The sequence below is a fragment of the Condylura cristata genome, unplaced genomic scaffold, assembly GCF_000260355.1.
Source record: "Condylura cristata isolate star-nosed mole 26May11 unplaced genomic scaffold, ConCri1.0 scaffold00026, whole genome shotgun sequence".
Lineage (NCBI taxonomy): Eukaryota > Metazoa > Chordata > Mammalia > Eulipotyphla > Talpidae > Condylura > Condylura cristata.
Window position 1 is genome coordinate 22,210,657 of NW_004567127.1, and position 18,842 is coordinate 22,229,498.

At 45.8% G+C, this 18,842-nt stretch overlaps 1 protein-coding gene across 2 annotated transcripts in view; it reads right to left on the reverse strand.

Annotated features, from left to right (window-relative positions):
* The window catches only part of TENM2 (teneurin transmembrane protein 2), an 895,709-nt gene that overhangs the window by 144,873 nt on the left and 731,994 nt on the right, over nucleotides 1-18,842 (reverse strand). For both annotated transcript variants that reach the window (XM_004689796.2, XM_012730132.1), the window contains 2 exons: nucleotides 8,726-8,921; nucleotides 2,102-2,203 (listed from right to left, as the gene is read on the reverse strand). In XM_004689796.2, coding sequence (XP_004689853.1) covers nucleotides 2,102-2,203; nucleotides 8,726-8,921 — 298 coding nt within the window. The remainder of the gene's footprint in view (nucleotides 1-2,101; nucleotides 2,204-8,725; nucleotides 8,922-18,842) is intronic.

Below are 18,842 nucleotides of genomic sequence, written 5' to 3' on the forward strand. Positions count from 1 at the left end.
GTCCTTCCTCTCATTAATGCCTTCACTCCCAAGAAAATTAGATTACGCAGGAAAAGCCATTCAAACGATATTGAGGTTTTCTTTCCTTTAAAGTCTGCTCTAGGAAAGCACTCTGCACATGTCACCCACCCTTCTCTATCAGGCGGGCCCCTCCAAATCTAAGCAAAGTGCTGGTGGGGGTGGGGTGGGGTTGGGGGAACTCCAGGCTCCGCTGTCACTGGTGATATGTCCCTGCACCATCAGAAGAAAGAACTGCCCACTGGCTTCCTGCCTTCTTTTCCATGTGCATGTTATTCACAAGTCTTTCAGTCCATGTGGGAGAGAGGATGTGTTTGGAGGTGGTGTCCTTTGGGAATGATAGTTACATGTGTGTAACCAAAACCAGAAACTCAAGCACAAAAAAATGAAATCCCCAATCATTTATCAGACTGCTTTCAGAAGGATGGGATTCGCAAATCTTTGCAAAAGTGGGGAGATCGGAATTCCTCTTTCTGAGTAGCCGTGGTGAGGGTGGGGAGAAAGGAGTGGACCCTGGACCCACTATTTAAAGAACAGCTTCACTGGGACCCTCCTGGTAGCACAATGGGTTAAAAACACAGTACTAAGAAGCAAGTCTCAGCCGCTTCAGCACAAGTTTGATCCCTGGCCAGGGAGGTGACCCATATGGCACAGCAGACCTCTCCTGACCACCTGCTGCTCCCCTCAGCAGTGTACTTCGTTGATCTGCCTGTTCTGCTCCCCACTCTGTCTCTGGTGAATCCTCTCACTGCCCCTGCACCTCTGGCCTGACTCCAGTTCTGTATGCATAAATAAATCTTTGGGAGAAAAAAAGTTTCACTGATGACAGCATCTCACTCAGAATGGCCTTTCACTAGCACACACTTAAAAAGATAATGAAAAGATCATATGACTATGAAAATGAACATAATCTGATAAATACAAAAAATGGCCCAAGTAAACCTATTGAGAGCTCACAATTTGGGGGCATTATCTCATTTTATCATCACACTGAACTTAGGAGAAAACTCCCCACTTTTTTCAGAGAAGGAAACCAAGAACCATGTGTGTGTGATCACTTGTTCTAGGTCAAAGAGACGCTCAGCGGTAGAGCTGGGACTGGAATCTAGGAATGAAGCCTGGCCCGGAGCCAGGGTTCTTATTTCTCTCTCCCCTTTTCCCAGAATTGGATTATGACTTATCAGGATAGTTAGGTTAGTCAAAACTAGTATTTTTTAATTTTAATTTTAATTTTATTTTAACATTGTATTTTTAGACTTAAAGTATGCTATGCATTCCTCTGCAAAACTAGTATTTTTTTTTAATTAAATAGGATAGAATAGAAATATGGAGCCAAATTGAGTGTTGTTTTGTGAACATTACATTTCATTTTATGGTTGTATTTATGTGTGTGTGTGTGTGTGTGTGTGTGCGCGCGCGCACGTGCGTGCGTGTACCGCCATGTCTAAGAAGTATGTGAAGCTCTGCTCTGCAGCACACTTGCCTCTGATGGAACTCCTTGAAGGTCAGGCTCAAGGTTTCTTGCAAGCTAGGTATGCAGCCCCTGTATTCCCCTGCTCTTCAGAGAGTCATTTTCTTTCTTATGTTACCTTTCTCCCAAGAATCCCAGGGCCCAGTCATTCCATGCACAGCAGTGTAGATAAATTAATAATACAATTTAAAACCAATTCCACCAAGATAAATAGCGCTTCCTAGATTAAGAGCATAGCTGGCCAGAATGGATGAAATTTACTAACCCTGAGATGCTTAATCTTCCATTACATAGAAGTTAATGATTATATGAAAGGAGTGATGGTAATTCACTTCTGCTTTTACAGGAAATCCAACCATCTCATTTTTAGCAAATCTTTCTTCTTAGTACACCTCAGTGCCAAGGATAACTGCCCTGCTCCTACAGGTGTACTGGCCAATGGTCATTTATCAAAGCCTACTCTTTGCCAGAGGATTAGGGCCTTTACCATCAGCTCACAAGGTGTCCCACGGGAAAGGTGCCACAGAGGTTACTATGGTGCCCCTTCCCCCTCCCTTCCTGGCCATCCCATGTTCTATTTTCCAAACACATCAGGGATGTATTGACAAATACCTTTGGCACAGTCTGCTCCTAGAAATCCTGGGAAGCAGTGACATAGCCCAGACACACATTCACCATTCCCATGGCAGTTCCGTGGACAATCCTGCACTGAATCTGGAAAAAAGAAAAGAAAAGAAAAAAAATTAGCAACTACCTTTTCTTCTGTCCGCTGTGGAAGCAATTTAATTATCATACACCATTTTTTTTTTTTTTTTTAAAGATCGGTTTTCGAAGCTCTGATGCCTACAGGATGCTAGCAGGTAATCTAAAGGAGTGGAGGCAGAGAACAGAGAGTGGTGGGGACCAGGGCAACTTGGACAAGGCCTGGAAGTAACCAGTGCTCTCCATCTAATTCGTGTAGGCAGGGTGTAGGTCAGTACAGCTGCAGTTTTTGCATTTTCAAAAGAAACTGTATTTAAAACTGAAATTTCCTATGCTTGAATGTTAACATTTTTAAAATACCATAACACCTCTGAGAGCTCCTAAATACCATCCTGCCAATCTGAGATTTTGTGTGGTAGATGGGATACTGGCTTTGAGTCTGAAGTACAGAGGATAAGTCTTCAAATGATAGTTTTTGTTCCTGATCTCAGGGTGGTGGGCTGAAAAAAACCACCCCAAACCAAAAGACAAACCCCTGCTGAAAGGATTTAATAAAAGAAAAATCGAGAAATATAAGACGGATCAAATTAGGCATGCTTTGGAGGTTCTTTCAGTCGTAGGTTTTGGGTTACACAACAGTTCTTTTAAGCCTAGCTTTCACAGATCTTATTTTCCATGAAAATCAACGAGTTCACATTTGCTCTAACCTGCATGCCCATCTTATTTCATAATTTACCTTTCTGTGTGTACTCTCAGGTAATACCTTCAAAGGGATCATTTTGGAACTTTTTCATGTTGCTTTGGGTCTGCATGGAAATATTCTTTTAAAGTTATTATTATGCTCATTTTTGTCTTAAATTAAAATAAACACATTTAGACACATTTGGACTCTCAGCTTCCAAATTACAAAGATAATAAAAAGAAAAAGACAAGCCACTATTTCCCAAAGGTGACCCAGCCCTTACAGAGTGGGAGAAACTGACTTGGTGTCTTGAGAGATTGTGACAACCAACTGTTTCTAGTTGGTCTCCTGAGAATAAGGGGAATGGGTTTTCCTTGAAATCAAATTTCCCATTTTCTACCACCCTGGGTTAAAAATCCCAGCTAGGCAGCCCAACATCTCTTCTGCAAGGATTCCCTTCTTGGCTCCCTTCCTCACCACCAGGGAGCCACTGGCTTCTGGCACTCGGCGAGGAAATCAGGGAGTGTGTTTGCCGTCTCAAAACCAGACAAAAGACCATAGACTCCATCAAGCCCATTGCTCGAATATCTAACATCACATTTCAGATAAAGACTCCTTGAATTTTACCATCTAAAGGTGGGCTGAGAGGTATCCAAGTGGCTACAAATTTGCTTCATCTATTCATCATTCACCAAGCAGTAGGTGGAATCCCATGAAGTCGCTGCAAATGCAGCAATTCCAGATGATGTTGATAGTTCTCCATGGCCTCTCATATTTCTGAACGTTTTATGAGCAATGGCATCGACAGCCTTAGTTCTAGGCTATTTTTTTCAAAGTTGTCTGCAGAGTGAACAGCCTTGGAAGGCAGAAATAGTATCTGTGTTGAGGTTAGTGGCAGGTTTACTTAGACTGTCAGCATACAAATAGCATCTCCCTCTGGAGCACAGCACAGGCAGGCTCCCTCATTCGAAGACAGTGCAGTAAGCTCAGGGTCTGTCTCCTAGAAGTCCACTCCCTGTGGGCCCTCCCTGGTGGTGCAACGGGGTTAGGATGCAGCACTGCAAGATAGCTGTGGCCACTTCATTGCAAGTTGGATCCCTGACCCGAGGTGACCCACATGGCATGGCAGACCTCTCCTGACCCACTTGCTGCTCCCCTCAGCAGTATACTTCATCAATCTGCCTGTTCTGCTCCCCACTCTGTCTCTAGTGAATCCTCTCGCTGCCCCTCCCCAGTTCTGTAAGCACAAATAAATCAATCTTAAAAAAAAAAAAAAAAGCAGCCCACCCCTGCATGCACAGGTCATCCTGCCCACACTACCCTGTGGGAACTGGCACTGGTGTTGATATCTCCGGAGAAGGCATTGCTCAGAGTAACAGTCTCTTGTCTCTGACCCAGGAATCTCATATCTTCTGATCAGATCGATGACATGACACTCTGGTAGCTATTGTGTTATCTGAAAATGAGGCTGAGCGCTCAGACCTGTTGCCATGTTTGGCAGAAAGTTTACTTTGTTAACTTAACACTTTTATGTAGGACACTGCATGAGGCCTTGGCAATACAGTGCTGAATAACAGTGATATTGTTCCTGTCCTTCTAGATTCCCATTGTCAGAGAATACAAGGCAAAAGAAAGATTATAAGGTAACTGAAAGTTATAATTGTGCTAAAGGCTAATATAGTAGCTTATGGTCAGGGAGTCATAGGGGGAGCTACTTAGAGGGGATAGACATGGAGGGCCTCTCAATCTGTGCAGATGACACTGAAGATGAGCTGGACAGGGAAGGGAAGAACATATTCTAGCTGCAGAATAATTTATGCAAAGGCCCTAGGGTGACAATGAGCAACGAAGAATCCAATGAGGCGGAAGGTTTACTAAGGAGGAAGAGACTGCCATGGATGAGGTCGGAGAGAACCAGATAGGTTCTCGCTGGAACCAGTTGGGTTGTATTTTGGGACCAGTTGGGTTGTATTCTGGGAGTTTTCAATACAGGAATAGCTTATTCGGCTGGCATTTTCAGAGGTCACTTCTGCAATGTGGTAGAGATTGCTTCTCATGGAGCTTTTGGTCCTGGGGATGGTTTGGTGGGAACTGGCATTGCTGAATTCAAAACTCCCTACTCCCAAACCTAGGATCTTTGAAGATAAAACAATGAAGACCCACAGAGCCCTGTGCCACCACAGTTCCATGCAAAATAGCTGAGGTCTTTACACAGACTCTGCTGGTTTGGAAAGCTTCCCTTTCTCCACACTGAGACGGCATCCTTAAGTTTAGAAAACATTTAGTTCCTGGGCATCTTCCTTCCTCATCTCCTGTAGCCTGGGTTCTGAGCCCCTTTTCCCTGTGTTCCCATATGTGTTTCCTGTGCAACTCTCCTTTTCATGAAGTTGTCTTTTCTCATCAAGGTCCATGAGGAAAAGCCCAGATCTGTACAGTTTACCCAGGCATTTTCCATGCATGGCATATGTAGGTAGTTGGCACAGAGTAGGAACTGGTAAGCAGTCATTGTGTGTTGCCTGTGTAGGTACATGTGTATAGAAACGGAAAGGGAATCCAGATAAATGTAAATATAAACCAAAACAAACCCTAGAAATCTGACTATAGCATCAAGGTCACCAGAGAGGAAGGGTGGAGGACTGTTTCAAGTGGGGAGGGGGCCTAACGGATGGTGGTAGAGAGGACTGTGGGTGCTTTGGTGGTGGGAGTGGTGTGGTAACGTGCATCAGAAGAGGTGTGAACCTGTACCCCTAAATCATACAGTATTGTAAACCAACATTACCACAATAAAGAAACAATTCAAAAGTAATAATAAAACAAACAAAAACACCAATCAGGAGTACTTTTCACTTGATTTTCTCAAAGTCCCCATCTCTCCATGTTTTGAAGGAAGAAAACAATTTCATCTGGTTACGAGAATGTGAAAGGAGCCCATCCTTCCAGTTCCCTTTCTCTTACTCAATTAAATATGACTACTGGGGTATGATCAGTTCTCCTTTTTGTCACACATTTTGGTTTAAGTTTTCTTCAGGCAATGCTGGCAGCCGATTGAGAGCAGCCCGGAAATGGGCTTCTGCCCGGGCATGGGTCCACCTCCCCCACTGCTCTGCACTTGAAGAACACCAGTGTTGTCCCCTGAGATGAAACTCATTTCTGCAAGCAGTCTGCCTCTCTCCAAAACACGTCAAAAGACTTCCCTGAGCCAGAGGTATATTTTGTGTGATCGCTGGTTGACACCCGTCTAACTCTTTCCCTTCTGTTTCATATCACAGGGCCTTTCAGTGCCGCTGGCTGCTCCTAAGGAGAACGTCCTGATAATAGATATGTGTGGGGGAACCTCTGAACCAAATAAAACACTGTTCTTTCCCCTGCATTTCAGGCCAATTACTATCATTGCTCTATCAAGATGTCTGCCCAACTATTAGGCCGATTACCTTTGACTTTCTCTTGGAGCTACAGTCCAGACAAGAGAAATCCTCAGGGGAGAACTGCTATTCCCAGCTCTGACAGGGAGTGAGGGTTAATGGCCTGGGGGATGGGCGCGGGGCCACCACCACATCTGTGTCAATGTGGCTAGAGGAGATGGAGGGCGGAAGCCCTTATTAGATAATCTACCCCCTCCACCACTACCGCCTCCCAGAAAACTTCTGTGCAGGGGGAAAGGGATTTACTTGGCTAGAATCCAAAGCAATCTGGTAGTTAAAAACATGGCTCTGGAGAGTTTGAATCTTGACTTTACCTCCTATGAGCTGTGTGGGCGCTTGGACAGGGGTTTAACTTCTCCCAGTCTTGGCTTCCTCAACAGGGAAATAGAATATTGGCAAACCTACCTCCTAGGGCCACTTTGCAGGAGGACCGAGCCCAGGGGCTGGTTCACCATCAACACTCTGTAAATGTGTTGTTTTGTGTGCTATTCACCATTTCACTGAGCCCTTTTAGACTCCAATTTAGTCAGTGGCTCGGTGTGGTGTGTGTGGTTGTGTATGTGTCAGATCTTTGGAGTTTATACTCCAGGTAACAAAAAGGATAGCAATTTTCACCTTGATCTTGAAGATTACTTTTCTTCTCAACACCTCACACAAATTCCAAGATTATAACCAGTATTTTCCTTTTGTGAGGTTGGTTTTTATCCTTTTACCTTTCTTTCCTCCCTGACACACACAATGTCATTTGGAAAATTTCCCCTAACTGAGGAAGATTTCTAGAGTGACTTTCATCATATAAACCTTATGACATTAGTTTAAGAACAGGGGTTGGCAAACTCTTTCTGTAGCAGGACAGACAGTAAATATTTTGGCTTTGTGGGCCAAACGATCTCTGTCGCAACTACCCAACTTTGTCGTCAAGGCTGCCATAAACAACATGTCAACAGATGAACATGGCTATGCTCCAATAAAACTTTATTTATAAAAACAGGCAGTGGGCCAGATTCCGCCCATAGGCTACCAGTGTGCCAACTCCTGCTTTTAAGCATTTAGAATCTTGGTAGAAGGTTCTAATTTAGATTTAGAAGCTTGATAAAATCAATCTTCACTTAGTATAGGGTGTAAGGATTCACTTCAGTGCCAGGCCAATACCAAATCCTATCTGGCTTTGTACCACTCCAAAGCTGTGGTCACTGATGAAGGCCTGCCAGCTGATTTCCAGGATGGCTCATAGAACTCTTTCAAGAATCAGGAAATACCTCAGAGAAAGGAGGCCAACAGACAAGTTCTGAAAATGCAATCTTGAAGCAGCTGTCTGAGATTTATTCCTAAAGGTCATTCACCTGTCCCTTCAGGGATGTGACGTGGTTATTGCCTTTTGCAAACAGTGAACCTGAGGCTCAAGGAAATACTTGCCTTTCCCAGTTAGGGTTGGGACAGAAAGCTGGGATTTAATCCTGCATTGACTAGATCTTTTCTTGTGAGACTGCTTTATCGAGGCTTCACCAGAGAACTTTGAGTTCTAGAACTACAGCTGCTTGGGCAGCATACTGCTGTAGAGGGGAACTTTAAAGCTCAAAGGACCAGTTCCATATGCTGCGGCCTTGGGGGACTCAGTTTTCTGAACCTTCACTTATACCACTGGGAAATGGGTCTAATAATCTGCCCAAATTCACAGAGGTTCTAACCAAGAGCTGTTGTTACCAATAGTTAGAAGACAAAAACCAAATGACATATTTAATGTGGCAAAACATTGGCAGCTTATTTGATTGTTAAAATTCTTAGGATTTGCTCCAGATAACTTCATAAAATCTTCCCAAGTACATGACTGCTTCAAGGATTTCTTTGCACACATAAGAGGAAATTTTGAACAAAGCTTTAGTTTCTTCCTCGATAGCTAGTAAAGTGCAGGATTAGACCATACCAGTGCATGTCAAGAGCTTAACTACAGCATTTTGAGCTTCACCTACATGAGGACAAACACACTATGTATGTTTGTATCATTTTCTTGATTTAATTTTAAGTTTTTCTGTATCTACTTTTTTTGGGGGGACGTTCCTTAATTTTTAAGAGGAACTGTCAGCTGAGGTGAATGGTGAGTATGTGACTAGATGGCTTGTGTGGCGATTTCTATTTAATCCCACAGTCTCCCTGGGAGGTGGGCCATGGGGGTAGTGGGGCTTACTAAAGCCCAGGGACTTGCTTGGGTGGTGTGGCCACGAGGTGATCCAGGCTCTTTGGACTCCCAGTGGCTCTTCAGCAGCATCCAGTTCCTTTCAGAGCTCATTTTAGATGGATGATGCCAGGAGGTCTCAGTGAAGGGCTCTGGGTCAGCCTCCTCTCAAGTAGAAATGACCTCTCTCACAGAGGAAGGCAGAATGTTTCCAGACTTCCGCTGAAGGGGGAGGCACACAGATACCCCACACCTACCTAAGACGACGGTGTTGAAGGAGACCATCTCTTTGTCTTTGCCATCATTATAGAATGCCAGGTGCCACAGGCCCACGTCCAGGTACTGCACAAACACGGCTTCATTTTGAACCAGGGTCTGGATGCTCCGGCGCTCCCTGGGCGACTCCACCACGCTCCACTTCTCCTTCCCATCCAGGCGTTCCATGAAGTCATACTAGGAAAGGAGAGAGCGAGTGTGAGCCTGGTGGGTCTGGCTCCTTCCCACCCCTGCAGTAATCTGAGAAATAGCTCACTTAGAGCTTATCTAGCCAAACTAAGATCACACAAGTTGTAATAACTGTCCCTGTTTAGCATGCTTATAGTTATGCCTAATGCTTTTATTACTCTATACCATGGTATCTTTTTTGCAGTTCTGAGACCCCCAGAAAGCTTTAAACACACAAAGCATTCTGTTTCACTTTTTTCCTTAATGTGTATGTGAGATGTGGATTTTGGTCTAGTTTCCACTGGGGTGTTACATAATATAGTATATTCCAAGTGCAACTTTCATAATTCCCCAAATTTTGAACTCCAAAATGCATTTGGTTCCCCAAGAGTTTCAGATGAGGAATACTGGACTCTCAGTCATGTCAGACAGGCGAAGCTGCCATTTACTAATAATTTACTCAGGGGAGGTGGGAGAGCAGAGGCATTAAGAATGAGACCTAGAGTACCTAGGCTAGAACCTGGCCCTTCTACTTCACTTGTCTGTGCCCCAGTTCCCCACCTGTAAAACGAGGAAAACCTTGTACCTGTGTCATAAGGTTGTTACAAGGAATGCAATTACATTTAGAATAGGTGTGGCAGAAAGAAAACATAAAATAGAATTCCTCTAAAAATCCTAAATAATAGGCCCTTTTTTGGTACCTCTGCTAAAGATAAGAAAATGGAGGCTCAGAGAAATTAAATGAGTTGTCAAAAGTCACACAGCCAACTAAATAGTCAAGTAAGAATTTGGAACCAGCTGTGTTCAGCTGTAGTATCCATGCCCTCACTGTGTCTGGCATCAGATAATTCAAAAACTAACACGAAACTTGATTTCAATGGAAACTAGGTTCAGAACTGGAAATAATTAATGAAGGCTACTCTGATTGGGGGGGGGATGTGGAAATTAAGTGTCACTTAAGACAATCTTATTGTCTGAATGGTGCAATCCTATAATGAGCAAGAGGGAGCCACGAAGAATCTTGAGCAGAGAGTGGTATGACGTAGGGAATGTTCTGAGGAATATATTTGCAGGCAGGATATGAGATGTTTTAGAAGGGAGAATAAAAAGCAGTGGGGAGACCAGCTAGGAAGCAATTGTAGACACACAGGTGTGAAGTGACAAGAGACTTTATTAGGATAGCGAGTGAGAAGGGGAGACTAATTTGGAAGAACATTTCTAAGGAAGAGAGGACAGTGCTCAACCACAGGGCTTGACAGAGGATGGAGGAAGAAGCAAAGAGGACACCAATGTTTCTTACTCGTCGACAAGAAAATCGATAAGACTCTGGTAGAAATGTACTAATCTTGTGAACTCTATCAAAATCACCACACAGAAAAGACATTTGCACTGTGCCTTTCAGAGAACATTCACCAGGAAGGTCTTTAGCGATAAAAACTACCACTGTGGATTAAGCGCTTGCTCACCACTTTCCCCAACATAACAAGGTTTTTATAGGCTACACACGTCACCAACATTACAAAATCAAACTCCAAGAACCTGTGGATATGCCATCAGGCTAGCAGTTTCCCCTGGAATTGAATACAAAGGCATCTGTAATCATACATACAAAGGCTTCACTATCAGACAAACAGGGGCTTGCCTCCTAATACTGCCATTTGCTATAGTTTGATGTATGGCGATTCTCCTTTTAGTCCCTTCCAGGTTTGCATACCAGGGAATCCTAAGACTCAAAGTTAAGGGATAGTATAAATTGACACGAGATAGTGTCTAAGGCAGTGTGAAGGATTGGACAGTCATTAGATTAAATACCCAGTGACTCTCAGTCACTTCCTTGCAAATCCTCACCATCACAGAAGAGAAGCAATGGCTGGAGTCTTACGTAGCAAGGGTGGCTGGAGACGGTTGCCGCTGGGAAATGAGTGTTTGCATTTAGCTTCCCCTCCATCTTCTATCCCATTGGTCACAGCTGTCTTTTGGGGATAGAACAAGTGATTGGAAGAGGGAGGATAAACTGATGCTGTTTTCGGGACCTTTGGAACCAAAGCATTTTGTTCCTTAGCAACCTCATAAGTGTCCAACTACCAAGGCATATGTCTCCAAATTGCTGTCAGGCAGAGGAATGAGTGTAACTTCATTGGTGCCAGAGTGAGAAGGATATACTTCATTTGGGGTCCATGATATCACCCCCATGAGGGAAAGTTTGGGAAAGGTGATTACTTGTGTGGGGCCATTGCTCATTATTAATTCGGACATCCATCATTTCTCACTGCACTGGCTGACCAGCCCAGGGCACAGAAATGGCCAAAGGCCAGCAGTTACACTGCCTGTCCAGCTGCTCAAGTGACTCTGGAGCAGTATATTTGTCAGAGGAGAGAGAGGACATCAATTCTGGCTGGCTCCTCAGAGTCCCTCCACAGGAGTATGGAGGGTGATTTTCACTTAAGGAAGAATCTATGAGCCAGAGAGCTTCAGCTAGGGCGAGGGGGCAGGGAGCAGGACCCAGTATCTGCCATGCTACAATCCTATGTATCTTGATTGTACCTGGCTATTTGCTTAGGACAAGGGAAATCTGTCTCTTCTGTCCCAGGACCCTGCCACGAGTGATCCAGGGTGCAGTGATGTTCAGGGGGTATGCCGGGCTGGGCAGACTGTGAACAATGTTTCATAGCACATGCTCTCTGACAGATCTGCAGAGGCCCTGGATGAGGAGTCCGAAGCATGTGACCAAGTCCTGGGTTGGTCAGCAATGAAACGATGCACTTCATCTGTATGTCCATTGTTGGTCACCTCAGAAGAATGCAAACTCCCAGAGGGCATAGATTTCATCTGCTTGGTGGAGTGGTCAAGAGGGATGATGGCAGAGCTAGGCTGTCAGGGTTGGAATCCCAGCTCTGCTGCTGGCTTTCTGTGACCCCTGCATGGTTACTTAAATGCTCTATACCTCAGTCTCCTCATCTTCAAAATGTGGGTAATAATAGCACCTATATCAAAACACTGTAATAAGGATTCAGTGAGTCAGAGTATGTAAAGTGCTTAGTCAGAGTATGTAAAGTCCGGTAGTCCTTGGTAGACAACAAATATACCTTGAAAGTTTCTGCTTTCTGTATTATATATAATTCACTGCTGTATCTAAGTCATCTGGGGCAGGGCCTGACCAAGAAATAGCAAATGAACAAAATGCTGAATTTGTAAAAAAAAATTTCACTGTATGAAAATTCAAGTGGAAAATGTTCAAAGCTTTGTCTCTAATAATAATCACATGCATTCACTTGCCTCCTAGGGCGCTTTCTTGCCTGGAAGAGAAAGGGCTGGGGCTGTAATCAACAAGGCTGAATCATAGACTACCCAGTGGAGACCATGACGGCTGCTGTGCCCAAGGTGTGTGCACATTCATCGGCATCAAGAGTAAAGTCAATTTTCTCAAGGTCATTACGATCTTTGCAGCACTCAATGAGCTGGTGAGCTGTCCATGACTTCTTCCAATGGGCTTTGTTTTCTCCATCTCTTGCCTTCTTTCCCCCCTTCCTTTGACACTGTCGCTGAATGACCACTGTGATGGAGATTGCTAGCCATTGCCACATTCATGCCTTGCTCTCTTCCAGCCTCCTTGCTGCTAGCTGGGAGCATGCAGTGTGCAGGTCAAAGCAACACACGCTGGGGATGTTCTCCACTTCTAGACCCTGCCACGGAACAGGTGCTACCATCTGCTGTACGCATGCTCTCCATTCCTATCTGCCTCTGGAGACTGCCAGAGGACCCTTCAAGCCAGATGGTGGAGCCACCAGAGAGCAGAGGCCAGAATCCTAGAATTAGTACTTGGAGGAGAGCCTGAAAGTGTGACATGAGCAAGAGATAAGCACTTATTAAATTAAGGCACTGAAGCGTTGGGGCTCATGTGTCGCTTCAGCCTAGCCATCAGATTTCTTGACCTCATGCCTCTCTTCCTTCCCAGTTCACACCCTAGGAACACAGTAAGTTCCAACATATTTTCCATTTTTATGGAGAGGGAGAAGACAATCACTCAAGCAGGAATGCCCATGCTTTCAGCTGATCAAGTTCAAAACCCAGCATGTGCAACTTGTCTATCTCACTCATTTAGGTTAGTTCTGGTTCGCATCTCTTGTTTCTCCTTTCACTCTGGGAAGTGGACTATGGCTGGCAACGCGTGGCTCCTCCAGTTATAGTTGCCACATACCTAGCGGCCTCTTGTAGATATCGTTGGTGGCTGCTTTAACTTGGGGAAGAGCTGGAGGCTGGAAGAAGGTGGATCAACCCAGGTAGCTACGGAGACTACCTTCCAGGACAGGGAGAGGAGGAGATCAGAGAAAGGCTGGTTTGCACAGAGACCATCTGGTACAGGCGAGTCTCGGCTCTCTAGGATTCCTCGACCACAGCCTGGCCAGCTTGCTTGGCAGGCAGGCAAACACTAGAAGGAGGCCATTTCCAAAAGCACAAGCCCTGGCGACAGCTTCCTTTTCATGTCCCAGTAGTGAGGATGGATCACTCCAGGCCTAGGACCAGGGACATCTGTCTCCTCTGTTCCAGGACCCTGTCACGAGTGATCCAGGATGCAGCGAGGCTCAGGGGACATGCCGGGCTGGGCAGACTGTGAACGATGTTTCATAGCACACACTCTGACAGATCCGCAGAGGCCCTGGAAGAGGATTCTGAGGCATTTGACCAAGTCCTGACCAGGGTTGGCTCTAGGAGGAGGTCTGTCTCCCAAGGCAGCTTGTCTCTCTTGACGGGGCAATAAAAGCCACCCAAGGGGTGAGAGTACAATAATCCAAAATTCAACACCCCCCTGCACCTGTAGTTCTCTCTTTTCCTTGGTCTTTGAAAAATAGCCAGCATTGGCGTGCAATGTGAGGACCATGGTTTGAGTCATCAGTCATACGCAAAAGTGGCATGAAAATGCAACTTTTTATGAGGGCTCCAGAGGCAAAGAAATAAACTGCCGCAAATATTTGACTGATCCAATTATAAATCTCCCCCACTTCTTGGCAGAGACCAAGCAGGAATGGTAATTAAGATAACTTAGTGGGCTTCCAGAGAGCTGGAGGAGATCACAGAGGAGGCTGGACCTGTGAGCGGGCACCTGTCACTTTCCCAGAAGGGAAGGCGTCACAGGCCGGGAGCGTGCAGCTGGGAGAGGCTTCTGGAAGCCACACTGATACACACCTGCCAAAGAGGACAAGGTTAAAGACAGCCTTGTTGCCCTTCAGGAAGATGTTATTACTGGGCTCAGGACCCTGGGAAAGGGGAAAAATAACTTTACTGCTATTTGGAACGCTTACTTGCCGAGGGTCGACAGGGATGGGAAAAGCAATAAAGACTGACATTTCCCACGAATGGCCTGCCGCTCCCTGGCCTCAAGCTGGCAGCGTCCCTGGCCTCCCAACGTCTGAAGCTGATTCTGCCTCAGATGGCACGACATGCTCAACAGTTGGTAGGATGGGAGGGGAGCAGCATGCGAGAGAGGGCTGCTTGAAGCCTTTTCACAGCATGGTCTCTGGTCACATCTGGTGACAGAGCGACAGGAGTGACGGGTGGCTGTGGGGACACTGGGGTCTCTTCATCTCTTTCTGCCTCCAGCCAGGCCTGTGGCAAAGTATGCCTGGCTAGTTCCTCATTAAAGCTTAGTGCACTTTCTCTTCTCGCTTTCAAAGGGATTGAGGGTAAACGGTCACGCCCTGGGAGGAGGAGGCTGGCTTCTCTGAGCACGGCCTCACCTGTCTGCCTGTCTTTCTCAGGACTCCCCTCTGGGTTCCTACTTACACTGTCCCAGTCACTTAACCCTATGCCAACTGGCCCAGCATGGACACTGCTAGGGCTTCTCGTCCACATGCTACGTGACGAGCCCGACCCTAAGCTTCTGACAGGAACACGCTGTGTCTGCACACTGCGACAAGCATCGTCCAGGCTCCACGGGAAGGATCAAGCAGCTGAAGACGGAGAGGAACTCAAAGCAGTTCCTCAAAATAAGGAGCAGGAGAGAAAGCTTCTCCACAGGTGTACTTCTGGAATCTTTTATCACAGATTCTCTTACAATCGTGAAAAAAAGAATCATCAAAAATAAGGAGTCTATCCCCCCCCGGGCACTTGTTATGTACTAGTCTCATGGTAAATGCCGACATGTGATCTCATTTCATCCTTCCAGCAACCTATTCTTATTCCAACTTCTTGGGAGAGAAGTTTAGTAACAGTCCCTGCGCCACTGACCATGGCTGGCAATCAAGCAGGGGGTGAACTCAAATTTGCACAAGTTTTATCTAAGGGAGGTTGCTTTGAATTTTCTAAGAAATGACAACACAGAGGACATCCCTGACTACCCATTTTAAGATGCCTCTGTCACACCTCGTGTCTATCCTCAGCGCTAATGCATCATTCTCGGGGGGGGGGGGGTGGAATTCATGCCTTATCTAGTTAATCTATACTTTTAATCTGTAGTTCCTTTTCTTCCTCCTCTTGGTATAGACTTAAGAGCAGGAAACTGTTTTACTCAACATGGGACCCCCTGGCCCTACAGGAGAACTTGGCACATAGTAGGTGCTCAGTAAAGATCTTGACTGCATGATTGAAAACCATTAGGCCCTAAGAAAAGAATACTAGGGTGAAGGCTAGACCAACACGGTGAGGACTTGCTGATATAATGGCTGAGAGGATACATGCTCTTGAGGGAGAGTTTTGAGGTAGCTGTAGTAAAGACCATACAGGTTTCTGTATTTGTGTTGCTAATTCCTCAGATGATACTATGAGGTAACATTTACTAAAGCCAGACACTGTGCTAAACAGTTCATATCGCTTAGCTTTTGTCCTATGCGTGGAATAGCACGATGGAAGCCAAATTCCTAAGAGGAAACTGAGGCAAAAAGAGGCTTTGTGATGTGCTCAAGAACTGGTAAGTGGGGAGCTGGGATTCATACCCAAGTGGCTAGTTGCAGAGAGCTGGCTCTTCACCCACTGCGTTGTAGTCTGCTCAAACCACTGAACGTGCCTCCCATTTGGGTACTGGCCAGCTCCTCATTTAGAGGGCAATCAACTTTATTCTCTCTCTCTGGGAAAAAAAGTAGACTAAGGGTCAAGTGTGAGGGGACAATCCTGGAAAAGACAAAGGAAGAACTTTTTCTAACTAAAAACAGAATGGAGTTAAGAAGAGGTTAAAGGAGAGCAGGGGTGGAGCAGAAAGACGTAGGGGACCACCCAGTCCTCAGTGTGGCCTCCTCCTTGATGCCCTCTCCATACTCCAAAATCTGAGAAAAAGAAAAAATTAAGGGAAATGGTAAAGATGCTTGATGTGACCACATTTCTCATGGAAACCAGCAGAAAGGGAGTAGCTTTCCTGAGATCACAGGGCAGGAAAATGACAGAGTGGCAAGAGAAGTAAGCCACAGGAATTCAGAGAAATCACTGGAAGGATCACGGTATGCAGACACACTGAGCCAGTCCTGACTGCTTTCACTAGGAAGGGATGGAGGTTGGGTTCTTAGGAAAGAAGTGGAGGCCAGCTCTCAAGCTGTGCCTTGCCCAGGCCTTAGGTGACAGAGGCAAGTGATGCAAACCTATTGGCTCATTCAATAACTACTGAGAAACTACTATGTGTGTGGTCCTCTGGGCATTGAAGAGGTAGCAGAGAATGACAGGGGAAAGGTTCCTGCTTTCCAGAGACTGGCATGTCAGAGGAAGAGAGGACATCAGTGAGGGGTAAGGACTGTGGACAATAAAAGACAGCAAGCCTAAGACAACCCAGATGTTCATCAATAGGGGATGAACAGATTATAGTCCACCCACACAACTGGAGATCTACTTGGTGATAGAAGGAGAGAAGGGGGTAAATCCCACTGACATTAGATAAGACAAAGAGCACAGGGTCCTCTGCTGATGAAACTCCAGGGGGACAAAGCTAATCTTTTGTGATAGAAAGTGGTTGGCAGCCTTTGGGGTGATAGTGTTCTAGATCAGGTTTGTGTTGGTGTTTGTTCAGATGGTTTTTAAATTTTAGAAATCAGGCATTGCACTCAAAAACTTGTGCACTGGGTGACTCATAAAGTTTACCTAAATTAAATGTAGTTACAACAACTAAAGCAGGATTTGAGGTTAGAATGTAAAAGGGTGTCTAGTTTTAGCTTCCCTTGTCAGGAAAGGGCTCACACTGGGCAGAGGCTGACCAAAGTGTGAGAGAAGTCACATGTTTACCTCAGGAATGAACATTCTGGGCAGAGGGAACAGCATATGCAATGGCTCAGAGCCAAAACGAGATGTGTATGAGGGTAAATATTGCCTGTGTGGCATGGAGTCCAGGCTGTGAGGAAGATGCTGGTTAGCCAGTAAGCAGAGGACACCAGCAGGCCACAGTGACAAGAGTTCCATCAGATCCTGCCTAAGACCTATTACGGACAAGCACTTTGAGAGCACTGGAAATGTATGGGGGACCCACTGTCCCGGCTCTGTGGAGATGACATTACACAACAGCTTCAGATCTTCCTTCAAGTGAGCTGGGGCACCAAAGGAGGGCAGTGAGATGGCATGCTCTGATGGAAGGCCAGGAAGGGCAGGTAGCACCTCTCCCGTGGTCACAAAGGGCTGCTCACCTGGTTGGGTCTCTAGCCCTGGTCCCTAGGAGGACCATCTAGGGTTGATAATGGCTTTGGTGCTTTGCTGACTGAAGTTAAACAGCTCATGGCTTCTGTCAAGTTATGTCCATTACACATCAAGCCTAAAGTTGTGGATTTCCAGTGTCAAAGGAATAGGTTTTGAATGTCCCTGATAGGTGCAGGCTAATGTAGATTCCACGGGACATGAACAAATAAAGGGCCCCCACTTAAAGGAGGAGCATTGTCTCCACTCTCTACTGCATATCCCGGCTCCTTCCTTCTCAGAGCTGTTTCACAGCAGGCTCCTGTGAGAGGCAGGAATACACCTGAAGTCATGAGGCTGGCCAGGGTGTGGCAGGAACAGTGCTTGTAGATGGACCTTCCTAGGCATTCCTGGAGGGACCTCAATGACCGTGCCTGCTAGTGCCAAAGCCACTGCCAGCTGCATCATCCACAGTCGCAGTCCTTTGACCTGCAGTCCACAGTAGGCTCCCAGTCAATGTTGTGGACTGCAGCATCGTGCCCTAACCCTGCTGGAGTGGTGGATCTACTGAGGACAGGTTTTCCTTTGGGAATGTTAATCTGCTCACATAAAACTCCTGAGAACAGGCAGAAACAGTTGAAAAGCCCGAGTTCTGCTTGTCTGTTTTCAAGACTTTCCCTGGGGTTACTGACATTTGCACTCTCAGTAACAAGGGGACCTTGTAGGTCTGGGGGTGTCTGGCCACTTATTCTCTTTCACATGTATTCCTGTCTGGGGCTATGATACAGCTGGATAAATTTGCGTAAGTGAGCTGCTCTGTCTCCAGAGAGGCTGATCTCCTGGGTCACTCCTGGCCTTGTTCGGGACAATTCTGAAAGGAACAGCTCTGTCCTTGTTGGCTACTGATTCACAAAAGAAAGGCACGCCTTCTTGAAAGATGTGCTGAGTGACTCAGCCCCCACACAGCAAATCTCCTGTGTCCTCTGCTTATAAACCTCTCGCTCTTTCCTTTCTCTCTGTCCTGTGAACTCATCTATAAGCATCTCTTCAGGTAGCAAAGGAAGCTGGCCTAAAATCCCCCAGAGGTTAGAAATGGTTTAATTTCCTATGCTCTTAAACCTCACCTACTCTACTTGTTAGGAGAATAATAACTAATAATTGATGAGTTTACTACGCAAAGGGTGGGAACATACTTGGAAGATGATACATGCTGCTGGTTCCAAGAAATAGACTCCAAGTCAGAGCCAACAGGATGCATGTAGCCCTGTGCCCTTCCTTCCCATGGGTGGGCTGTGCTGGCCCGGGATACAGTTGGATGCACCGTGCATGCTCCAAGAGAGGTGCTCACAC